Source organism: Microcebus murinus, chromosome 3 (genome assembly GCF_040939455.1).
Source record: "Microcebus murinus isolate Inina chromosome 3, M.murinus_Inina_mat1.0, whole genome shotgun sequence".
In the NCBI taxonomy this organism is placed as follows: Eukaryota; Metazoa; Chordata; class Mammalia; order Primates; family Cheirogaleidae; genus Microcebus; species Microcebus murinus.
Window position 1 is genome coordinate 53,916,409 of NC_134106.1, and position 25,300 is coordinate 53,941,708.

Genomic DNA, 25,300 nt, shown 5'->3' on the forward strand with positions numbered 1-25,300 from the left:
CCCCGTTTAAAAAGTCTGAGGACCCCTGAGCTAGACTATATCATCGGGAATCATGCAGCACTGTTAGGCAATAACAGAAAACCTCAGGCCCCACTAGGCCATACATCTTGGACAAGGTCATTTAACTTCTCTGGGCCTCAGTTTCCTCATGTGTAAAATCAGAGAGTTGTACTAGGTGATCTTCAAGGTCTGTTTGAGCTCTAACAATTTTGTGTGTAACCCTTCTCTCTTGGTCCTAAGAACACTGCAGGTTAGAAGAGTTTGACTAAGCCTATTGCTCAGTTGATTAAGAACTACAGGATTGATTTAGTTTAAGTAGAAATTTTGGCTTGTCTATACATGCTGCTGCTGCTATTTTGAATTTTTTAAGGTGGCTAACTAGTAGTTATGACCATATTTGCATTATTTTTGCAGCAATCTACCAGCAGTATTTCAACAGCTGACAAAACCAGAGCAATGTCCTTCCGATTATAAGGGATTCTCATTTTATATTAAAAAAAGGTATACACACCCCTCCTCCATACTGTAAATATAACCATTGCTCTTCCCCTTGGGCTGGGAGTGCCTCAAAGGCTCTTGGCTCAGGTTGTTTGAATGAGCTGCAAGCCTTCCCCCTCCCTTCTACTGGGACGGGGAGACCTCTCTGGCCAATCTTTCTCCTCTGGCAAACAGGAAGTTGCCAGCCATTCTGTCAACAGGTCTTTGGGAACAGGTAGCTCCACTCACCTGTCCTGAGGGCCTACAGTGGTTTCAGGTGTCCTCTTTCAGAGGCAAGCAGATCAGGAAGTAGGCCAGACTCGTGCTCTTTTATAATCCCAGCTACAAGGTAGCTGCTGGGGACAGAAGAGAGATGACTTTGTCCTAGACTCTAGGACGTTTATCTTTTTGTCTAGGACCTAAAGGATTCTTTCATTGTGAAAATAGCAAAAACAATTAAAATAAAATTTTATATTTCTAAATTTTGAATTCAGGTGATTTTGTTATAAAAGAAAATAACTCTTATAAACCCACAGCTTGGATTCCCTGGAAGGACTGAAGGGTTGGGAACAGGAAAGGCTGGGTTTCAGGTAACCTGAATATGTCCTCTGTATGAATTAGTAAAATGGAAATAATTGTGTTTTACTGTCCATGGCTTAAAAAGATGAGATGATATCTATGTAAATGAAGCAAGACACAAGTGGGAGGGCTAGCAAAATGCCTTTGAGCTGCCTGAACCTGAGAGCATTTTAAAGCTTTTGTTTAGATCCTTAGATGTTTAATTAATTTAGCACTATAGGTATTACAAATTGAATAAAAAGGTCCTCTTCTTACTGTGTAATGTGAGCTTGACAGTTATTGTCATTTAGAAGATAAAGGAGCTCTCCTCCATCTTCTTTTTTTTTTGAGACAGAGTCTCACTCTGTTGCCCAGGCTAGAGTGAGTGCCATGGCATCAACCTAACTCACAGCAACCTCAAACTCCCAGACTCAAGCAATCCTCCTGCCTCAGCCTCCCGAGTAGCTGAGAGGACAGGCATGCGCCACCATGCCTGGCTAATATTTTCTGTATATATTTTTAGTTGGCCAATTAACTTCTTTCTATTTTTAGTAGAGACGAGGGTCTCGCCCTTGCTCAGGCTGGTTTGGAACTACTGACCTTGAGCAATCCTCCCACCTTGGCCTCTTGGAGTGCTAGGAATACAGGCATGAGCCACCATGCCCAGCCTCCTCCATTTTCTGAGACCTTCCACACCACCCCAGCCAGTGCTGGGTCTCAGCCAGCAGCGGTTATGGAATGTGCTGCTCCCTGGGTCAACCATAAAGTGGAGGGGTGCCCTCCCAAAACACCTTTGCTTTTCTTAATAAACCACCATAGGTCAGTTTCACTAACCTTTGTAGAAGTAATTTATTTCCAAATTATTTTCTCTTTTACTTACTGCTCCCCCACTCTCCCATCCCAATCCCCTACTTCCAAAGGTAAAGACAGCAGAGAACATTTTTGATCAACTGATCTTCTAAAATGAGACTGGGACTTTCAAATGGAAAGGGAAACCTCATACCTCCACTAAAGAGACAGCTGAGCTTTTAAGCCAATGCACCAGTTGAAAAGAAATCTGGTATATTGAATACGAAAAATTTATTGAAACATAGTGGATAAATATTTCCTTTTCTTAAGTTTCTCTGAAAGGCAGAGAAGTTTGCAGATTGTGGAACCAAGCACAATTCACTTCATCTTTCTGAGCCTTGGTGACTTTATCCTCAAAAATGGAAGAGCACCTCACAGGGCAGCTGTGAGGAGCAAATGCAGTAACATACATGAAGGGCAGTGCTAAGTGCCAGGGACAGAGCCAGTTCCACACCAAAATTCATTCCTCCCCTTCCCTTGGGCCAGTGAAGAGAGACTAGGAAGGAATTAAGTTCTCCAGATAAAGTTCTGATCTCAAAGGATCAGTGATCACAGCTAACTAAAAGCAGGACCAAGTTTAGAATCCAGGCCTCTCCCCAGACTCCAAACTCCAAAACTCATCGATCACATACCACCTCACCTTTTAAAAAAACACTCCTTAGAAAAATCAGCAAATGAACCCTATTCATTAAAATACAGGTAGATTTACCCTCAGCTTTAATGTTTGTTGCGGATGCAGTAGGTGGAAAAAACGCTTCAAGAAAAGGAAAATGTGCTATTCTGTACCCTTTCTTCTCCTGTAAATGAAACTTTGATAATTACAAAATTCAGTGAATTCACTTTTTTCCACTTACTCAAGAATGAAAATAAGCACAACTTGCAAATACCCAAAAGCTCATCTAGGACAAAACAAACTGTTTCTCGGTGCTTTGGTTCTAACCATGTGCTCTAGTCACGCTTTAGAGAACACCTGGGGTGGACGGGAGGGGTCCGGGATGTCATTAGGGACAACTGCTCTGAATAGCCAGAAAGTCATAAAATGCAGCTTGTAAAAAACAGGATGTCAAGGGTTCAAGCATAGGGCAGGAGGAAGGACCAAGTTTTCCAGTATGGGCAAAACATGGCTAGAAGCTGACGCTGCTGCAAAAGACAGGGCATTTTTCCTGTAAGGAGGACCGGCTGCCTGGAGAAATGAGGTACAACAAAACACCAAAACATAACCCAATATCAGCCCTTTTCAACAGGGTTCTGGGAAAGCATTAAGCGCCCCCACAAAATGCTGTGAATGACTCTTCTTAATTCTGCAAAGGATAGCACACAGTTGGCACCACTGTAAGTGCACAGAAGAGAAGTTAACTCATTATCTATGATACTCTGGTGGTAGTAGAAACCTAGACGGTAAAAAAATAAAAAAATCAAAACTTTATATATGGCAGGGCCCCCTATGGTCAAGCTTCGAGTTGTTTCTTTGGGGACCTCGAGAGTACAACACTCGCTACAGCAGGCTCTGCGTCCATCACAGGGATGGTTTCCTCGAGCACTGGTCACACATTTATCCTCTTATCTCTCCCCTTCCCAACTCGGGTCCAAGAGAATCCTGAAATATAACTCTTATATTTGACTGTTGTTTTAAAAATAGAATAGCTGAAACATCATGAATGTAATTATTCAACCGAGGCAAAGAAAAATAGCCGTGGTGAACTGGGAAGGTTGGGAGATGGGGCTGGTTGTTCTCCCACCATGATCTAGCTGTGCATCTCAGGCAAGCCCTCCATCTGACTGAACTGCTTCTGTGACTGGGTGTGTAAAATGAGGCAAACCCTACTTCTTTTGATAGGAGGAAGGAGGCTGGATGAGACGAACTCCTGATACCTTCCAATTCCAAGACCTATACTTTTAAGGACTTGGCATGCCTACAGCCACCCTCACTCTCCAGCATGCCAGACAATTCCAGCTAATTCCTGCCATCCTACCTTTAATGTGCCATTCTTTACCTGATGGATATGCTGCTTCCCAATATCAGGCCAAGAACACAGTGACAGTCACTATAAAGTGCCCAGAGCTGCACAACACAGCCTCTGCTGAGTCTCTTCAATCTCATTAAGCTCCCAGATGTGGAAGTCAGGAGGGCTGTAACTCAGGTGTCTCTCTTGACTCCTTTTCCCTGGACTCCCATTCTGAGAAAGCCCCTCTCACTCTTCGGTCCCTTCTCTTTTAAAAATCAAAGCAACGCATGGATAGCATTTAACAAATCAAATAGCAGCCCCTTGGTCTTACCCTCCCTATCTCAGCTTCTCACTCCCCAGAGAAACTCATTTTCAATGTTTACGGCTCTTTATTCTGGTATTTCTCTCCATAGTGTAAAACACTATAGTTGTACTGCTATTTCCTGATTTTCAGATTTAGATTATTATTTGGGGAGTACTTCTTATGGAAGATGAAGACTTAGCAGTTTAATATACCCCCAAGTATCTTCTTATAAAGCAAATATTAATATGTCTCTAACCCCCAGTTTAGATCCTAAGTCCAGCCACTCAGCACAATGACAGCTGAAGCAACGACAATGCTTGACATACATTCTAGATTAGCCTGCTCTGGAAGTATGCACACACCACTGCAGCTGCATTCTCCCAAGATCATTTAAAAACTGTCCTTGCCTGGCTCTGAAGATGCTAACATTTAAAAATGATTTTAGAATCCTGCAACAGTAAATAAACCACTAGGTTTTAATGGACCAAACCCTACCAACAGGAGTTTGGGAAACTGTTCATTAAATGACCATAAAACCTGGAGGCTCTCTAGTTCTCTACAACCCGTTTTCTCCACTCCCATGCCCCATGCCCAATAACTCCCTTCCTGACTGGCTCCAAACCCTCTGGCCTTAGAGTCCTCAACTGCAGGGCTCTGGGAGAAAGTCGGTGCTAGGCTGGAGAGCAAATGAGTTCAGCTCACTCACATAGCTAAAGTTCTCATAGCTCAGGCTTACATGGACCTCCTCAAGACACGCCAGTTACCAGAAGTACAACGGGGAATGACCTCAGGAGCTTTCAACTCTGTCCCTCTCAAGTCTCCCAGCCTGGAGTGGAGGGAAAGCTGTCCATCAGAGGCACCAACAAGAGTGTGCTAACTCTCAGCAATGACAACACACTCCCTTAACACAAAACGCTAACCTTTTTCTGTTCCTGTTGCTCTTTATATTCTTTGCATTATTTGGCTTACAGATTTGTACCAACTGGCTCAGATGCTGGGATTCCTTCATACGTCCATATTTAATACAGGCTGCACCCTTGGCACCTAGGTATCTGTCCTTAACTGGATTCACCACTGTCCCTGAAGTCCCCCATGGAGCAGAGGGGGGAGGACTCTGCTACAAAGGAGAGTTGATGGGAGGGCAAGGAGAAGGCTGAGCAGACAAAAGCTTACTGTGAATGACGACGACGGGGAGCTCAGATCCTAACTATAGACTCAGTAGAGAACACAGCTAAAAAACACAATATGAACCTACTGAGAACCCCTCAAAATCACCCACCTTTAGTCCCTGAGGATAACAACAAAGCAAATGAATAAAATATGAAAACCTAAGATTGTTACCATACCCATTTGAGGTTCCTTTTATCAATTTATTGAGCATCTGGAGAGCAAAGCTTTACTGGGTTGTAGAGGCTGCAGTGATGAATAACCTGCCTACCATCTAATTAGATGAAGACTCGTTCATTCAGCAAATAAAGTATGAAAGAAAAAAAGAAAGGGCAGGCTTTCCAGTGGCAAGAGAGAAATAAAAAACATTGTATAGTGGTAAAGTCTAGGCAAAGAGAGAGAGAGAGAAAAAACAAAGTGCTATGGGATTTAAAGGAGAAAGAACAATAATGACTGCTTGAGGGAGAAATATTAGGAAACATGAATGGAATATGTAGGCCAAAACTCAGAAGGTCAGAGCAGCTGCTAATCAGGAGTTTCTGGCAGTGGCCCCGGCAGGAGAGATGTGGACAGGCCCATGCCTGTAGACGGGCTGGGGTCAGTGAGACGGGAACAAGCAGCAAGGGGAGGCTGTGGGGGCAGAGGTCCCGGCATCTGGCAACAAAGTGCAAGGCAGAGCACTTTCCTCCAAGGAATGCAACATGGTTGTAGAAGTTAGGACAAGCTGATTTGAAGGATAACCACGAGAGTTGCGAAAGTGTAAGCAGAGACAGCCACACTTGTGTGAAAACACAAATCCAAACAGCCACTCCCTGGGCAGGTACCCCTTCCCCCAGGCTTTACTCCTAATAAAGTAGAACATTAATGAAGGAGTGCTTATGCTCTTGTGCGTCAATATATTGTTCACAATATTCTGTCTTCCTCCTAGCCCCAAGGAATCTCCTAAAACAGAGGAAAACCTCTGGCTTCAGCTCCAAGGAACCTTCTGAAACAGAGGGAAAACTTGGGCACCAGTGGCAGAAACAGAAAAGATAACACGTCTGGTGCCTCAAGTTAGAGATCTGGTTTTCCCACACATCCTGCTGTCTTAGAAAATTGTCATCATTCTGATCCATCAGACATTGTAAGAGGGTATTATCACTATTTATAACCTTTCTCTGATAAATAAGTTCCAAGTTCTAAATACAGTATCTGTCTTACCAGTAAGTTTCAGAACACAACAGAACTTGGGAAACAGCAGACTACACAGGAGTTAAAGCAGTTGCTTGTGTCTTTGGCTCTGGGTTTCAGACATCTGTTTTAGGGCAGAAAGTCTAATGACAGGGAGCTCATGAACGAATGGGAACCTGGTCTGTAAGCCCTGGACGACCCTCCCATTTTCCCATGGATGTGTTCCTACTAGTTAATGGCCTAATGACTAGGCTTTTCTTGGTGAAGGGAGGCACTATTATTAATTGGTCCTTGTTTGTAAACAAACGGAATGAAGGCAATTGATCACACACATCAGGGCCTACATGGAATGCAATTAATTAAGTGAGTTTCCAAGTGTCTGGAAGCAGCAGGGCTGCTTCTAAACTTTCTTCTAAGCATTTGGTGTTACCCTGGAGTAGCACATGGATCCCCTGTGGATTAAAGGGCAAAACCAGGAGGGATTCTGGCTTCCATCATTCCTTTCACTCTTGCTCTCTCCTGATTCTATAAATCACTTCTGGCAGGTAGCTGGGAAGCAGCAGCGAATGACAGTTTTGCTCTGGAGCACAGGAAGCCACCTTTTAACCTGCCTGCTGTTGTTTGTCTCTCGAAACGTGACAAAGGAACAGACACAAGCAACATGCCAACTGTTGAGAGGATCTGCTCGGAGCACTATAGGAAGCCTGTTCAGAGCCACATCACACCAGCCGCTCCAAGGGAGGACAAGTGAGTTCATTTCCTGAAACCCCTACGCATGCTCTGTTTGTGTAAGGTTGGGATTGGCAATGTTCAGGCAACTCAGCACGCACACCTTTGTCCTGCTTCCACCTTTGTCCCTGTGGCTCCCCGGTCTTGAAGCCCCTTCCTGAACCTCATTCAAATGCCACTGAGGTCCAGTCCAGCCTCGCCGCACACCCCCTTCCCCCCAGGTCTTTTCTGACCCCACACTGCACTCTCATCTCTTGACCAGACTACTGTACACGGTGTGTGCCAGTCTCTAAGTCCCTCATGGGGCAATCTCATCTCTGCAAACCATCTTGTTAACTCCTTGAGTGTTGGAGCCAAGGCTACATACCTTTGTATTCCCAAAGGAGTAGTTTTTCAAATCACTAGTTGCAAACCATGAGTGCATTGGTAAACAAATTTAATGGACTACACTCGATATTTTAAAATATGAAATAAAAACTTACAAAAGACACTCTTGGGACAACTGAATAACTATAAAGTGGATATTAGATGACATTATGAAATTCCTACTAATTTTCCTGGGGATAATAATGGTGGTGTGGTTGTATAGGGGAATGCCTTATTTTTTATTATTTTTATTAGACTTTATGTTTTAGAGCAGTTTTAGGTTCACAGCAAAATTGAGTGGGAGGCATCGTGATTTCTCATATATTCCCTGATCCCACACATGCCCAGCTCTCTCATTATTGACACCCTTGCAAAAGTGGTACATTTGTTATATCGATGACCCTATACTAATACATCATTATCACCCAAAGCCTACAGTTTACATTAGTGTTCACTCTCGGTGGTGTACACTCCATAGGTTTGGACAAAAGTATAATGACATGTATCTACCATGATAGTATCATACAGAGTAGTCTCACTGCCCTGAAATTCATTTGTGAATACCTTATTTTTAGGAGATGCAAGCTAAAGTACTGAGGGGTAACTTACTTTCAAACAGATCAGCAAAAACTATCTCTGTGTGTGCAGGCGCGCATGTATGTGGGCCCATACCTGTGTGTGTGAGTATACACACTCGCACAGATCAAGGAAATGTGCCAAAAATGTTATAACTCTTCCATCTAGGTGTAGGGTGTATGGGTATTCACTGTATTATTCTTTACATTTTTCTGTATATTCTGTGTGTTTGAGAAGTTTTTTGATAAAAGAAGGAAGAAAATGAAACAGAGAAAAAAGTCAGAATGCAGAATATGAAGTACTATTTCGTTCCAGATAAGTATTGATGCATGTGTGTGTTGGGTCACAAGATAAATGCATTTTTCTTATTGTGGGTCAAGGCTCAGAGCACAATAGCAACTTGCTGCTCTAAGCACACTGTAGACTTTCAATGAACTATCTATTAATTAACCTCTAGAACAGGCTTCCTCAAACTACAGCCCTCGGGCCACATGTGGGTGTTTTTGCCATTTGTTTTTTTTACTTCAAAATAAGATATATGCAGTGTGCATAGGAATTTGTTCATAGTTTTTTTTAAACTATAGTCTGGCCCTCCAACTGTATGACAGTGAACTGGCCCCCTGTTTAAAAAGTTTGAGGACCCCTGCTCTAGAATAATAGGATTTAACTAAAGAAGCAAGCTGAGAAATCATTTTGTCCTCAGTCACATCCCATTAACTCAAGCTGTGTCAAAACATCTAGGCCCTTTCCTGCCTTAGCACACTTGAGCCTAACTTTAAATCAGCCTTCAGGCCTTTCTTATCAGACAGCTAATGACTCATCAGGAAGAGTACTTCTAGTTTTTCCCCTTGATGCCAGGAAGGGAAGTATGTTAACAGAAGACCCCAAATAGGGTGACCAATTGTCTGGTTTGCTTGGGACTGAGGTGTTTCCCAGGACTAGGGACATTTGGTGCCCAAACCAGGACAGACCTAGGCAAACTAGGGCAGCTGGTCACCCTAAATCTGAGAGAAGACTTGGGGAGAACCTTGGACAGATCACATTGTTTTGCTGTGTGGCAGATGGCAGCACTGCAGTGTGACCAACAGGGCAAACCCAGCGCAGGAAGACTTGTGCCAAGACAGAGATCTCTCTGATGGCTTCCAAAGAGCAATAGCAAATGCCACATTGTAAAGTGTCTCTCATGTCCTTAAACAGAATCTTTCTCTGATTATTCATCAACTAATCTGGAAAGCAAAGGACAAAGGACACTTACTGTAAAAACGTCATCATCACCAAGCTCAGCTTCATTATGGATGGTGGAAGATGATGTTGTTGAGCCTAAAAAGACAAAAACGTAATAAAAAGTATTTCCCAAGAGGATAAGTTAAAACAAATCATTTTTAAAAAAAGAGTATAAGACCACATTCCCTTTTGCATGTGAAGCACCAGGAGAAACATGTTACTTGGGAATTAAGTGCTTTTAATTTATCTTCCTTAATTAACTCTTGCCAGGCAGGATGCTCCCTAAATTAACTTTGCCTACTGTTGTTCCCCATTCATCTCTCAAACTTCTGCAATGGCCACTAGAGAATAAGCACACAGAGGGGCACTATGCAGGTGAGGGGAGAGCCTGCCCATTCCTCCAAGGGGCACATTGAGTGGCCTCCTGCAGTGGCCTTGAGGTGCCAGCTTTGTCGTGGGAAGACTGGACTGGGAGTCCCCACTTAGACCCACCACAATCTCACCATATGAACTGGGCTCAGCTTCTCTGGCCTTTTCATTGACTAGTGAGGGAGTTTTGACTAAATAGCTTGTATGCCTGTCTCCAGTTCCGAATTCATATATTGTAGTTTAAATTCCAGGTTGTGGGAGCCAGTGGCCAGGCAAGGAAGTTTTCTCTTGCAATACCAGGGCACCAGTGAATTTTCTTTGCTTTATTAGGCAAAATTAAGGCTCTTGTCAAAAAACCCAGCTTATTCCCATCATGGAACCACGTGGTCTTTAAAATTCAATTTATTTATTTATTCACCTTTTTCTTCATTCTGGTGTGCAAATCAGTATAACTGTCTCACTTTACCCTGCAATAGCACCCAGTAATATGTGGATCAACTTAAATGACCAAAAGAAAAACATATTTAAATTTGCATGACAGATATACCAAAAGGGAAATTTATTCTCTATCTTTTCCTTTTCTTGGTTAGGTCTTCTAAAATGTACATTTAGAGAATGTTTTGTTATTACATAAAATTGAAATTAAAAGAACTGCTCAGAAAGGGATGAAAAATACTGAAATTTCCAACAAGGCACTGCAGGAGGAAAAACAACAGTCCCATAATACCCTCTGTGCAATTCCTATTGGTCAGTCTTTCAGCATTTTTCTTTGCTCTTTGAATCAGTCTAATCAATCAATGTTTAAGGCAAGTTTGATAGAAAACAGCTAGGTAGAATGTACATAGAGAAAAACATTATAATAGGACAATCAAATTTTGTGTGTACCTTCAGTGATTAAGTACATAGACACAACACAAACTTCCATCAATAATAATACAGGAGATATTTCTCACTGAACATTTAAAAACTGTTATTTAAAAACATTTTAGGCCAGGCATGGTGGCTCATGCCTATAATATCAGCACTTTGGGACACTGAGGTGGGAGTATCCCTTTAGGCTGGGAGTTTAAGACCAGCCTGCGCAACACAGCAGGACTCTGTCTCTACAAAAAATAGAAAAATTAGCTATGTATGGTTGTGTGGGTCTATAGTCCCAGCTACTCAGGAGACTGAGGTGGGAGGACTGCTTGAGCCCAAGAGTTCAAGGCTGCATTGTAGTGTGCTATGATGGTGCCAATGCACACTAGCCTGGTGACAGAGTGAGACTCTGTCGCAAAAAACAAACAAAATAACCTTTTAAATATTTGCCAATTATGTAAAAACTATGAGGTGAACACTAGTTTTTATTATTTCCTTTTGGCTATCTCATGGTTGCTGTTTATGGATCCATGTTCTAACTAGAATGGTTTTACTACTAATTATAATAATGTTAAGTGATTTTTGTAAGATTTGTTTTAGTCTCTTTCTCCAAAACCACTAATGAAAATGACTTCAGAACATTTTTATTTAATAAACAAATGAAACATACATTCTTTTGTGACTCCCTTCCCCAAATTCTGAATTTGACATTAACATGCCTTGCTTCATATTTCCTTATTCACAGGGCCCTGGCTATGGCACCTTTAACCCGCTGATTTGATAATAGAATGTAAAGTGGAGAATTTGTGTGTTTGCATCTGTGGACTCTAGCCAAGCCCACCACGAGAACTGACTGCCCAAGGGCCTTCTAGGTCCTCATCAGATGTGATGCAATGCCTACTACTCACCCATAGACCAAGGCCTAAACCAAACCAGGGCTCCAGAGGTCACAGTGGCAGCCGTACACCCCAGGCCTCTGATTACAGGAGGACAGTGGGTAGGCCCGGAGCCTTCTGGGCCCGCTAGAATCCATTCTCTACTTCTGAGCCAAGACAGACCAGACCAAAGCCTTTCAAGTCAGGACAAGGTGAAATCAGTCAAAAACACATGCATATGGCAATCCAGAACCTGCCTGCTTGTTTTTTGACAATAGAGTCTAAAAACCAATTGAGATAATTTCTTACTCTGAAAGCCATCTTTTCCTCTACACTGTCTCTTTAATTCCTCTTCCTGGACGCTCTGAAAATTTTGGCATCTACTGACCTGACCCCAAACCCTCCCACAAATAAACCACAAAAACATGATGGCAGACTATATTGGAAGTAAAAGAATTTGGCGTATTTCTGTAGTCCCACTATTAATGCAGCAGCAAGTTCAATACCTTCTATAAGGTCTTCGATTGCCTTCCTCACTCCCCTGTCAAAGGCTCGAGCATCAGCAGGGCTTTGGAAAGTCAGTCCAAACTTCCTATTATCGACCTTCCAGTGATGAAACGTTGGATTGGCTTTGGTGTAGACCAAGTCCTTCCTTACATAGCATTCCAATACCACCTGAAGGATGGAAACACACAGGCTGGTTACTTGTGGAACAGCCATGATGATGTCTGGTTACAGAAGTCTAATTAGGAACCATCACTGGTGGCAACTAATGAAAACCCTCCATCCCCTTCCTGTACACATCTGTGAGTCTGTCTATCTCAGAAGAAGCCTCTGCTTGCCTGTGGACCTCTAGTCCCTTGGTGTTGGGGATTACCACTGTCCTGGCTGTAATTCCATCACCAGGCTCTTCTTCCTCCCATTTACTCCCCTTCCACCTGCCCCTGACTGTGGGGCACCAAGCTGATGCCCAGGTCTTGGGGCTTGCACCGTTCCAGGTTTACTGCTTCTATGTCGGGGCCTTTGTATTGATGGCTCTAAGTTTTCCCTCCCTGTCCAAATGGGCAACTCCCCATGACCCCAAATCCAACAAGCTGAAAATTTACTAGTTTGCTTTGAAATTTCTGCCACTAGTCTCTCCCCTCCTAACTTCTCCCTGTCTGGCAATGCCAACCCCTCTCTGCTCATTCTGGCAAAAGATCTCTGTGGTCACCTCTGCCGCCTCTGCTTTCTCTATCCCCTGGATTACCAATCACCCAGTCCATTCCATTTTTCCTTCCGCATTTTTTGTATCAACCCCATTTCAGTAGCTGCCACCCTTAATGTTACATTAGGATTACTATTACAATCTCCAAGTTTCTAGCAATTTAGTCTCAGAACTGGCTTTTACTGAGCTATAGCTTTGAGTATATTGATCTTTTCATGTAAGATGGAAATAACACCAGTGTTATCAATGAGATCATGAACATGCTCTGAAAACACTAAGTAAATGAGAAACTCCACAGGGTCACACTCATTGTCCAGCATATTTCCACCATCAGGTTTTACTCCTGTATTTATTCCAGTTCTGCCTCTTGTCATCTTCACAATTTAGTACCTGATTTCATGTTATACTCTAATGGTTTCATGTATATTGGTCTTGCTCCCCAGCCAGACTACAAAAGGTCAAGGTGTCTTATAAAATAACTCCCTGTGTCTAGCACAGTGCTGTTGTCAATAAAGACACCAAAGATCATTCAACATTATAGAATAAAAGCACTGTAATCACATGAATGTAAACTTCATTCTTTATTCATTAAAAAAACCCCACTGTTTATAATATTTATTCCTATAGCTTCATTATAGATGCCATAATGATTCTGCTAAGTATTAATAGCCCTGATCTTGTTCTGGCAAAGCTCTGCATTTAACACATGTGATCTTATTAATTTAGAAGGGTAAGTGAAGGGTAAGAGTAAAGGCCTGCCTCAATTACTAAAATTTAAATTAGAGAATATCTTTAAAGGAGTACAAATTTCAAGATTACATCAAAGCAAAAAGAAATTAAATGCTCCCTAATAAATGTTCCCTAACTTAAATAAATGAGAATATTCAAATTGGCATACCAAACAGCAGTCCCAAGCAGTTAACTTTATTACATTGTATTGAAATAGGACAACAGTTCCCTCACACAATTCTATTTATGATTAAATTCCTTATTATGGCCATTTTCCCCTAAGAATAGTGCAATGATTAAATGTCAGCCCAGCCCCATTCCAAACTGGGGAAATCCAAATAACCAAGGATTTAACTAACAAATGTTATCTATTTTAGAATTTAATAGTCTTAATAGAAAGTCTCAAAATAAACTTTTTGTAAAAACAAAGACTCCAAGTTTCTCCATATTTTCAGGGTGAAAAAAATTAAGTCTTTGGTTGACATTTTCCAACTTTAAAATTATCCAAAGATATATTTTCTTAGAAAAGTTTAAGTAAAGTAAGTGAAGCCACCTAAGTGAGGAGGGGAATCAGATACCATCTCTTTTTGTCCTCTGAATCTTTATGTATCTAAGTTTAACAATAAAAATGAAAAAGTTCAGATGCTTTGATCTTCATAACAGATATAAACCCTCTGGTGAAGTTTTGGCACACACACCATGAGGCATTAACTTAAAACTTGAGAAAGGCTTTTTAAAATACCTTTTTAAATAAGATGCATGAGAAGAAAACAAGTGATTATATTCTTTGCAGGCTTTAAAAAAACCTACATGAGAAATACACATTGTAAAAGATTTAAGTAATTTAGATGAACATATGAAGGCTGCATTCTTACTCATCTTTCCCTCCCATCCTCAACACCTCTCTATTTCCAGAGAGGTGGACATCTCAGTAATTTGTAATTGATCACTTTTACAGACAATGATGCAATTTACATCTTTATATACTGCAAGTGAAAATTAGTACTTGGGATAGCTTCCCAATATTTGCAGACTTTTCTAATGAGTCAGTGGCAATAAGAAATGTGATTTTTTGAGATTATAGAATACAAATATGTCAACATTTGGAATATCTGCTTAACTCAGTGAACCATTATTTTCCTGATGATCAATGCATGATGTTACAAAATCAGGTGTGAATAAAAAAGATCCAAAGTACAAAATAAACCAGTGAATTTTAATGTGACAGAGTATGAAAAGTTCATTGAGATGGTTTCAGATTCTACATTTAAGAAACTACTACGAGTAGATTTTTAGTGTATTATCAATCAAAGAAGAATATCTATAATTGTCTGAAAAGGCTATTGAAATATTTCTCCCTTTCCAACTACATATCTGTGTAAAGCTGGGTTTTCTTCATATATATCAACCAAAAGTAACATATTACAACAGGTCAAAAGCAGGAGTATATATTACTATACAATTCAGCGATTTTATATTAAGCCAGATATTAAAGACATTTCCAAAAACATAAATAAAACAATGCCACTGTTCTCATGAATTACTTTTGTTCTGGAAAACACTTAAATGATTATTTGTCATAAAATGTTACTTATAGGCAGTACGCGAGGTGGCTCACGCCTGTAATCCTAGCACTCTGGGAGGCCGAGGCAGCCGGATTGCTCGAGGTTAGGAGTTTGAAACCAGCCTGAGCAAGAGCGAGACCCCGTCTCTACTATAAATAGAAAGAAATTATACATACATATATATATATATATATATATATATATATATATATATATATATATATATATTAGCCGAGCATAGTGGTGCATGCCTGTAGTCCCAGCTACTCGGGAGGCTGAGGCAGCTGACGCCACAGCACTCCACTCTAGCCTGGGCAACAAAGTGAGACTCTGTCTCAAAAAAAAAAAATGTTACTTATATTAACAATATTGTTTAAGAGTTTTTTAAAATTTCAGTTTTAATTTCTAATTTAGTAAATATTAACAGCTGTAATTCACCAAAACAAAAGTTCTTTGGGGTTCTCAATACATTTTTAGAGTGTAAAACAATCCTGAGATCAAAAAAGTTTAAGAACTGTTGATGTCCATAAATCTTTGTATATAAGCCTTTTTCTATAGGATGGTGTTCTAGATGCAAACTGTTAGGTAAAAAGATATGCACATTTAAAATTAAAATTCTTGGCCAGGCAAAGTGGCTCACTCCTATAGTCCTAGCACTCTGGGAGGTCTAGGTGGGAAGACTGCTTGAAGCCAGGAGTTTGAGCAAGAACGAGACCTTGTCTCTACCAAAAATAGAAAAAAAGCCAGGCGTAGTGGCCTGTACCTGGGAGGCCGAGGCAGGAGAATCCCTTGAGCCCAGGAGTTTGAAATTACATAAGCAATGATAATGCCACTGTACTCTGGCCAGGGTGACAGAGTGAGAATCTATCTCAAAAAATAAAAACTTAAAATTAAAATCTTGCCAAATTGTGTTTCAAAGAGCTCTGTCAGCTCAAATTCTCACCAAATGTTACATGAGAATGTTCTCTGACCTATACAAGGGCAACAACTGGAATGATCAACCGTTTAGATTTTGTGATTAATCTTTACAAAGTGGTTTCTCATAGGATTTTTTTAAGGAGTATACTTCTCTAATCCATCTAAAGTAAGATGCAACTCAGAATTTTTTTTTTTTTTTTTTGAGGTTGCCAGGGCTAGAGTGCCATGGCATCAGCCTAACTCACAGCAACCTCAAATTCCTAGGCTTAAGCGATCCTCCTGCCTTAGCTTCCCGAGTAGCTGGGACTACAGGCATGTACCACCATGCCTGGCTAATTTTTTCTATATATTTTTAGTTGTCCAGCTAATTTCTTTTTATTTTTAGTAGAGATGGGGTCTCACTCTTGCTCAGGCTGGTCTTGAACTCCTGAACTCAAAACGATCCACCCTCCTTGGCCTCCTAGAGTGCTAGGATTACAGGTGTGATGGCTCATGCCAGGCCAGAAAATTTTAATTTGCATATAATTTCTTAGGCTTGTTGCCAATTTAACAAAACATTATCTCAATGACTATTTGTGAATGGGTGTCTGGAACAGAAACTTTTCTGACAGACACACGGCAGTTCAGTTCACAGGCCTCAATAATATGTAGTTAAAAACAAACAAACAAATAAATAGACAAACAAACCCCCCTATAACATGCTGGATTCTAGAACTATAATACACTAGAAAAACTACTGGCAACACTATTTTTATCAGAAAGAGCATTGCATGCTCTGGTTGGAAGACTAGAACTTGATACTACACATCCAATGTATTCTTAAAATTATTTCCATCCTCTCCTCGCCATCTCACCTTTTGTGGGGGTTCCCTCAACAAGCCAGCCTCTCTAGTGGGGACAAGCACTGCATTACAGAAGCTTGACAGGCAAAAGGAAGAGTCTGCATGTGTGTGTGTGTGTGTGTGTGTGTGTATCTGTGTGTGAGTGTCATGGGGATGGGGCTGGAGGAGGGGCTACACATCACTGAGTATAGGAACCCAGAATTCTCCTCAGAGTGTGAAACAGGCAAGGTGAAGGATGGAAAGATGGAGAAGTAGAGCAGGGAGTATGGGTGTGTGACTTAAGTACTAGCAAATATAAAAGCCCTGAAGTGTGGAGTCACAGAACGTAAAAGGGATGGGAAGAGGGATGGGGAGATGAAGAAACATGATGGAGGAGGGGCTGAGGTATGCTTTTAGGGTTGTATTGTCCTTTACAATGGCAACAATGGAAGCAGGTTCACAGCTCCATGGGGGTGGACCGAGGACTGGGACTGCCCTATTAGTAGGAAGAGTCAGTATGAAGAAACTAGGCTTTGGCTTCCCAAAGAAATGGGCTCTACTGCGGGCTCTGCCAATGACTGCATGCCCCAGACCATTTCTGGGGCACTGAGTTTCCCCACTATAATATGGAGATAATAGTATCTTACTCCTTTCAGAATGTTACAGGAATTTAACTGAGGTTATGTATATTAAGGACCTCAAACAAAATGGTAAAAGTTTATAATTATTATGCAAGTCACTGGTAAGAACCAGTGTTTATAAAACTAAGGGGCTGGATTAGACAACCTAAAGGGCCATTTTAGGTTGAAATAGTCTATGACAAACCATAGAAAAACCAAGAAAAAAAAAACAGCTCTAAAATATATATAACCCTTCTGATAAAATAATTTGCTAACATAGCTCAACAATAAAAATAAAAAGGGGAAAAAAGTAAAAAAAAATTTCTATCAAAACTTTGTAGGAAAAGAACACCAACTAAAATAAAAAGGCAACAATAGATTATAAAAATATATTTGCAGCAAATATGTCAGATGAAGATTAATATCATTATTATACAAGATGGCATACATATTAAGAACAAAAATAAGGCCCCAATATGTAAATATATGAAGGACATTAGCAGTTACAACTATTTACAACAGAAAACAGTTTACAACAGAAAAATGTTTTATCTCATGATACCACTATTCTTCTATCAAATCGGTAAAGATTTAAAATGTATGACCCTCAATGTGTTAAAGGAAATTCTTATGCTTGTAGCAGCCTCTTGGATATGTATCAAAGTGTCATGAAAATGACACCTCCCAAATTATTCCAAAAAATAATAAATATGAAAAATGCACATTGGTGTCTACTCATAATACGGAGGGTTCGGGGAGTCGGAAAGAATGTTAATATTTGACACTAAGGAGCTAGCCAACAATTAAACATCAAATGGATATCAACAATATAGAAAATTTCCTATGAGAATGTTAGGGAAAACAAATGAGATACAAAACTGTTTACCAATTGATTATAGCTAGGTAAAAATAAAAATATGCCTGGGCAGAGTGGTGTGAACTTGTAATCCCAGCTACATGGGAGGCTGAGGAGGGAGGATCTCTTGAGCCCAGGAGTTTGTAGCCAGCTTGGGCAATATGGTGAGATTCCATCTCTAAAAATTAAAAAAAAAAAAAAAAAAAGTACAAGGGGGAAAATACCTACATCAAAGGGCTAAAGGTGGTTTGTGTATGTGCGATTCTGATTCATTTTTGGAGTCAGAGTAATAGAGTATCAAATACTAGTTCTAAGCCCCCCAAAATGGGTCACACCAAGAACAAGGAATCTTTCTGAATCTTAATTTTTTCTTCAATTACAATTATATAGGCTGCTGTAAGGATACAATGATACATACAACCTAACCAAAGGGCTGGCATTATAGTTAGTACATGATAAATGCTAGATAAATGGCAGTCATTTTCCTTTTTATTGATAATATGGTTAAATTGCCTTTATTGAAAAAATGTTATAAACAAGAATGTTTAATTATTTGACTATTGTGCAAGGAATTTCCTGAATAGATACTTCTTAAAATTCACTATATTTCCTCTTTAAATTTTCAGAAATGAATCAAGTGTGAAATAGCATTTCTGTTAATCCATATATAGCATTTACAAATTGCTCTGTCTTATCTATTTTGTAACTTTTTAAACTATAAGAAGTGGTTGCAAAAGAAGATTAAATTTGTAAACTTAACACATAAAATTCAACAGATGCCACTGTAAAGGGTCTCAAATGTAACACTGACATATTCTTATGGTATCTTTACATTTTCTCTGTGAGATCCTGTACAACCCTGCACATTCCGAATCATCTGTTGGCTTTGGAGTATACACTCCATGATCAAACACAGAGGCAGTGTTCTTCTGTGTTTAGGGCCATTAATTTAAAATAGATTTGGACATTCAACTTTCCTTCCTATCATATAGATTCCTTCATAACACAGAACTGGACATTCAAATTCCTTCATAAGACCACATTTTGAACTAAAGATTACTCTCCTAAGTATTTATGCATAAGCATGTATAATTATAGAAGTGTGATATCACTACTTTTTGTTACTTTCTTTTTCCAAACATGTTCATTAGCTTATGAAATAAAAGCTACAGTATCTTTTAGACAAACATTTACTTAGAAGTAGCCAAATGTCAAGTGACACCCTCTTTGCCTTTGCATTTTTACCTTCCATCCTACAAACCTCAATGACATGCTCCACGATAAACCCCACAGTTAAAAAACTCTGACTTCACAGCTCAGTACCATTGTGATTCATAATAACAGAAGACACACTTTTGTTTTGACTACCTTGTTACAATGACAGAAAGACATCTTCATTAATCAAAGACGCAAACAAGACAGCCAAACATACTACTAAGCATCTAAGTTATACCATGTGTGGTCAAAAGAGACTTTGCTGGAAAGGGAGAGTCATGTTTTGCAATTTGGCACCAGCCCCACAGTTCTAACTTTTGAAGCTTTTGCAAGAGTTTGAAGTCAGAGAAAGAAGAAAAAAATACCTACGGGAAGAGGGCTAAGATTTAATGTAAAGAAATCAGTTGTTGCTAATTTAACCCATGTGTTGTATGTCTGCCATTACCAGTTTGTCTTTCTGTCGTTCACCATGGATGAGAAAGCCGCTTCGTCCATTGCCTTCAGGGTGCATGACCTTACAGACCCCGACGCGACTGATCCCGCCTCCTTCCTGTGGGAACCATCCCCCGCTGGAGTCATCTCTGGTCATAACCACAGCCTTGACACGCACAATATAGCTGTCACTAAAACGACAACAACAAGAAGAATGGGGCATGACAATGGTCTGGTAGCTGCAGAACATGTTTCACAATTCAAGTTGATCACCAGCCAGCACTTTTCTGGACTCGTCAAAAGAAAACTCTATGCCTGGCAGCAAACTTAAAAGGTAAACCATCAACTTTTAGGGAAAAAGCAAGACACTTAAACTGAATATTAAAGTACATTTTAAAAAGATACCTAGTAATTAAAAAATACTTGTGAGTCTTTGAAGATGTATGCAGGTAAAATATTCTCCAGTTTCAGGGTATAAGTATTAATAATAAAACAAATAAGCTGATCTCTGCAATTACAGTCTCTATAGCTTAATTAATTTAAGATGGTATCATGGCTTCAACCCTTTAAACTTAGTTGACAATGAATGACCAAGTCTTAACATTTTATAAAGCTAATATTCTTATTTAACACAAAATAGAATTATCTACTCCAAATCACAAATTCACCATGAAATCATTTATATAGGTGGGAAAATATTTCAATTCGAATAATTCTTTACACATTTGTAGCCTTCTGTTTATGATTTTATTTTTTTCCAGTCTAAAACTTTAATTTCGCAATAAATTCTTTTGCACATTTGTCAAAAATCCTCTTTTTCCTCCAGAGAACAACTCTAGCTTCTTTTCATTCTTCATTACTTTTTGGGGAAATATTATATGATTTTCAGCAAGGCCACTACATTCTCACTTGCTGTTTTCTTTCTTTGGAAAGGATTCATTTTTTACTCATTCAAACATATATTCACGTCTCGTATATGCCAGGCGCTGTGCCAGATTCTAGGGAAGCAAAGACGCAGAGTAACATACAATCCTCTGGGGGAGACTGTCCCCAGTGCTCAGAGCCTGGCCACCAAGATCTGCCAGAGGCCACAGAGACAGTCCCTCTGCCCTACATCCCTGCTCACCTCACTCACACTCAAAGGCAAAGCCACTGGACTTTCCATGACCCCAACAGCTCACCCTCTACTGTGACCCAGCTCCCCTTCCCTGCTGTCCTCCCCGAGGTCCACCATTCCCCTTTCTTCCTCATCCCCTCCTCTGACCATTCCTTTCATTTTTTTATTGAGGCAAATTATAAACAACATAAAATTTACCATCTTAACCATTTTTAAGTGTGTAAGTTCAGTGGTGTTATTAATACCTGCACCCACATCATTGTGCAACCATCACCCCCATCCACTTGCAGAACTTTTTCATCATCCCAAACTGAAACTCTGTACCCACTGAACACTAACTCCCACTCCCTGCTTCCCCCACCATTCAACTTTCTGTCCCTGTGACTTTGACCACTCTAGCTATTTCATATATGCTCCTTTCACCTTCCTAACCTAAAAGGAAATGTGCTTTCGGCTGAGGCTCCGTGGCCTTCCTCCATGGCCCTTTCTCAGGAGGCTGCTCGCTCTCTCCCACATCTCTGCCCGCTGGGCCTAGACTGGGCCTAGATGTGGGCAGGGCGCTTACCACGGCTGCAGCCTATCTGCCCTCCCTCTGGTTTCAGTTCCTCTAAGCTCACACACCTGTCCCTGCCCCTCACAACCTTTCTTCAATCTCTACAGACCTCTAGGTCACCCCCCTCATTCCCTGAAGACCTTAGCACCTGGGTTCACCGTCCCTCCATCTCTCCACTGCGATCCCTGCCATGATTCTCGATAATTTTGTTATTGACTCTGAAGATCCTTCTAATTCCTTGGCCTCTCAGTTTCTGGGATTCTTCCCCTCCAATGCCCTTGTCTTACATACCTAACCATAGCCATTCATGCCTAGGTCAACCCTTGATTTGTCATTACCAATATCTGCACCACCTCAATTTTATTTTATTTCTATTTTTTTAGAGATAGGGTCTTGCCCTGTTACCCAGACTGGAGTGGAGTGGTACCATCATAGTTTACTGTAACCTCAAACTCCTGGGCTCAAGTGACACTCCTGCCTCAGCCTCCCAAGTAGCTAAGACTATAAGTATGCACAATCGCACCAGGCTGATTTTTAAATTTTTTGTAGAGACAGTGACTCACTATGTTGTCCAGGCTGGTCTTGAACTCCTAGGCTCAAGCAATCCTCCTGCCTTGGCCTCCCAAAGTGCTGGGACTACAGGCGTGAGCTACAGTGCCTGGCCCCACCTCAATTTTAAGCATCCTGCTCTCTAACCATCTCCTGACTTTGCAGCTCCCTCTCTCCAGACTCCAATAATTCTTCACCCCACTGGGACCAACAATGTATTGGTTCTGATCACTTTAACCCTCTTCCCCAGACCCCCTCATGTGCTCACTTGATTCTCTACCCAACCTAAGTTCCATAGTCTATCACAATCTCTCTGCACACAATCTTAGAGCCTTTGCCTTCTCTTTCCTTACTGTCATTGCCTGGGACGACCCCAACCCGCTTAAATCCTACATCTACCTACTACATGCTCCCTCCCAGGCCGCTGAGCATGGTGAGAGGAAAAAACTCCACTCTACTATGCTTAGAGGCCTTGTTTTAAAGTCATGAACACTAACCTCAGGTGGGTCCTTAAGTGCCACCTGGCATCCTGCTACATTTCCTTGATCTGTCCCCACAAAGACTATCTCACACAGCCTCCTACCCACTTGCTCTCAGATGATGGGTGGGCTTACTTTACCGTCACTGAGAAAGGAGACACAATCAGAAGAGACCTTGCACCTGTGCCTACCACCATGCCTACTACTTTGTACTAGTACTCCCTCTGCCTTTCCTCCTGTAACTGTGGCTAAACCATCCGCGATCCAAGCTGGGGCCTACTCCTCCACTTACTTACCTTCTGTATGCTAACAGTGCCCAAATCGACATTTCCAACCAGGTCTCTTCCCCAGCTTCAGACCAGTAAGACCAACAACGGCCTATGATTTCTCTGCTTGAGCATCTAATAGGCATCTCAACCAACATGTTTCAGAGTGAATTCTTGATTCTGACACCTTCCCATCCTTCTGATTCTCTCTTTAAAATATATTCAGAATCTACTTTTTACCACCTCCATTAACACTGACCTGATCTAGCTGCCATCACCTTCCACTGAGATGACTGCGATAACCTCCCAATTGGCATCCTTACTCCCACATTTGCCCAACTTGCCCGGAAAACAGAATGGTAAGTCAGATCCCCACACTCTACTCAAACAAATACTCCAGTAGTAGCCTATATTACTCTGTAAAAGCCAAAATCTGGCCTTACCCTACTACTCTCCTTCTTGCTCATTCTACTATAGTGCCACAACTCCTTGATGGCCCTGTGCATTAAACACCCTCCTACTGCAGGGCCTTTGCATTTGCTGTCTCTTCTATTTAAAACCCTACTCCACACACGCCAAATAGGCTCATTCTTTCATTGCATTCAGGTCTCTGCCCAAGGTTATTTCATCATATTAATAGACGACTTCCCTGTCCACGCTATGTAAAGCCACCCCTCTTAAATCTTCTCACCCTGTTTTGTCTTTCTACATGCTAGTAAATCAATGCTTGCCCTATGACACATCTGTTTACCTACTGGGATATAAATTCCACAAGAGCAGGGACTTTGCCCTTTTTGTTCACTGCTACATCCCTATAGATTAAATACATAATATAAACAGGTTTTTGAAAATATATTTGCAGCTAACAGATTCCCTGTAAAAATATAAAGTGTTCAATACTCATTTGCTTATGAACCACAATAGTGTTATTGGAATAACCATAAAGATTTCCTTCTCATTAATAGGAAAATTGAATAAAAATCACAGGTTCTGTATTATATAAGTACATACAAAAATCACAGGATACACATGCACATATATTACTGATCCACTCATTTCATACTCATGGATATTCCTCTAGATCCCAGACATTAAGAACATTTTATAACATTTATTTAGATTAACTGCATACAATTTTAGAGAATAGCCATCGTTTTTCTTTCCTATACCTTGTTTATGTCAGAAAAACTAAGGGGCCCCAGGATTTGCAATTCTGTAGTGTGCAACACAGCTTTTTCAGATCTTCTGTGAGTATCCTGTGGGCTCATCTCAACAGGAAATGGCCAAGGTGAAGAACTGAAACTCTACACACCTCCTGTTAAAAACACTTTTCCTTTTTTTGTGTGGCAGCTGTGTGCTAGTCTCCCTTTCTTTGAGGGGATTGAGTAAACATGAAAAAGGGAAGGCTGCATTATTTATGTTGGTGCCATAAACTTACTTCCAAAACAAGTACTCATTTATCAGAGATTTTATAAAATATCCTACCCTCTGCTTTCAGACTACAAGGGCTGCCCCTCTGTGGCATCCTTTCTCCCGCCTCAATTCCTCCCACCGTTGCCTTCCTGAGGGCAGACTTCTCTGTGTGGGGTGGGGGCTCAAGGGGCAGAAGCCCCCTTCGTCTCCTCGGCAACAACCCCACAGCCAGCATTAACGGAGGCATCCGGCTATTTAAAACAAGGCAGGGGGATAAAGTGTGGCACTAGAAGTTGCGGAGGATGTCTGGATAATCCAGCTGCATGGCCGCCTGCCAAATGCTTCCTATCTGTGGTGTATTTACGTTACTCAGGCACTTCACCCCACCCAGAACAGACACCACAATGAACTCTACTACCAAACAGATAGAAAGGAGGAAAACTCCCTTTCCACCTTCCCTCCCCCTCTCTCTGGAAAGAATTAAATAACATCTGTTTAAAACAGATGCAGGGTTTGGGGTGGGGGCGGGTAACGGAGCAGGAAGGGTAAGGGAGATTCATTTTTTTAAAGTTGCACAAGGAAAATGCTGCTGGTATGCCTTAGAAAAAATTTCAAAACATGCTATCTTTGTCAAAAATAACAAAACATTTTATTTATTTATTTATTTTTTATTTTGACATATTATGGGGGTACAGATTTTAAGGTTTCAATAAATGCCCATTTTCCCCCCTCCCCCAAAAAACATTTTTTTTAAAAGCTTCTGAAATGGACAACTGCTATACTGGTGAGGACCTGGTGAAGCTCGAGATGTGGGTCCAAACATCAACTGAATGGAGCCCTAGTGTCTGCACTTGAGAAGAACCGCCCCAAACAATCAATGTCATTACAAACGGTATTTGACGACCACCACTCAAACAATACCATATTCTTTAAGCGTGTTAAAAGTAAAATCAGCTGAACTGGGGGGCTTCCATTTAAATGTGGTTTCTTTAAGGAAAAAGCTTTGTGTTCATATCATGTGGGCTTATTTGTAAAAACAGGACTTACTGGATCACTCATATGTAAACGAGGCAGGAGACATCCCATAGCAGT

General features: G+C 40.9%; 1 protein-coding gene across 2 annotated transcripts in view; it reads right to left on the reverse strand.

Annotated features, from left to right (window-relative positions):
* SPRED2 (sprouty related EVH1 domain containing 2) overlaps nt 1–25,300 on the reverse strand; it is a 110,508-nt gene that overhangs the window by 12,067 nt on the left and 73,141 nt on the right. For both annotated transcript variants that reach the window (XM_012764947.3, XM_012764948.2), the window contains exons 2-4: nt 19,845–20,022; nt 11,975–12,143; nt 9,398–9,462 (exon numbers count right to left, since the gene is read on the reverse strand). In XM_012764947.3, coding sequence (XP_012620401.2) covers nt 9,398–9,462; nt 11,975–12,143; nt 19,845–20,022 — 412 coding nt within the window. The remainder of the gene's footprint in view (nt 1–9,397; nt 9,463–11,974; nt 12,144–19,844; nt 20,023–25,300) is intronic.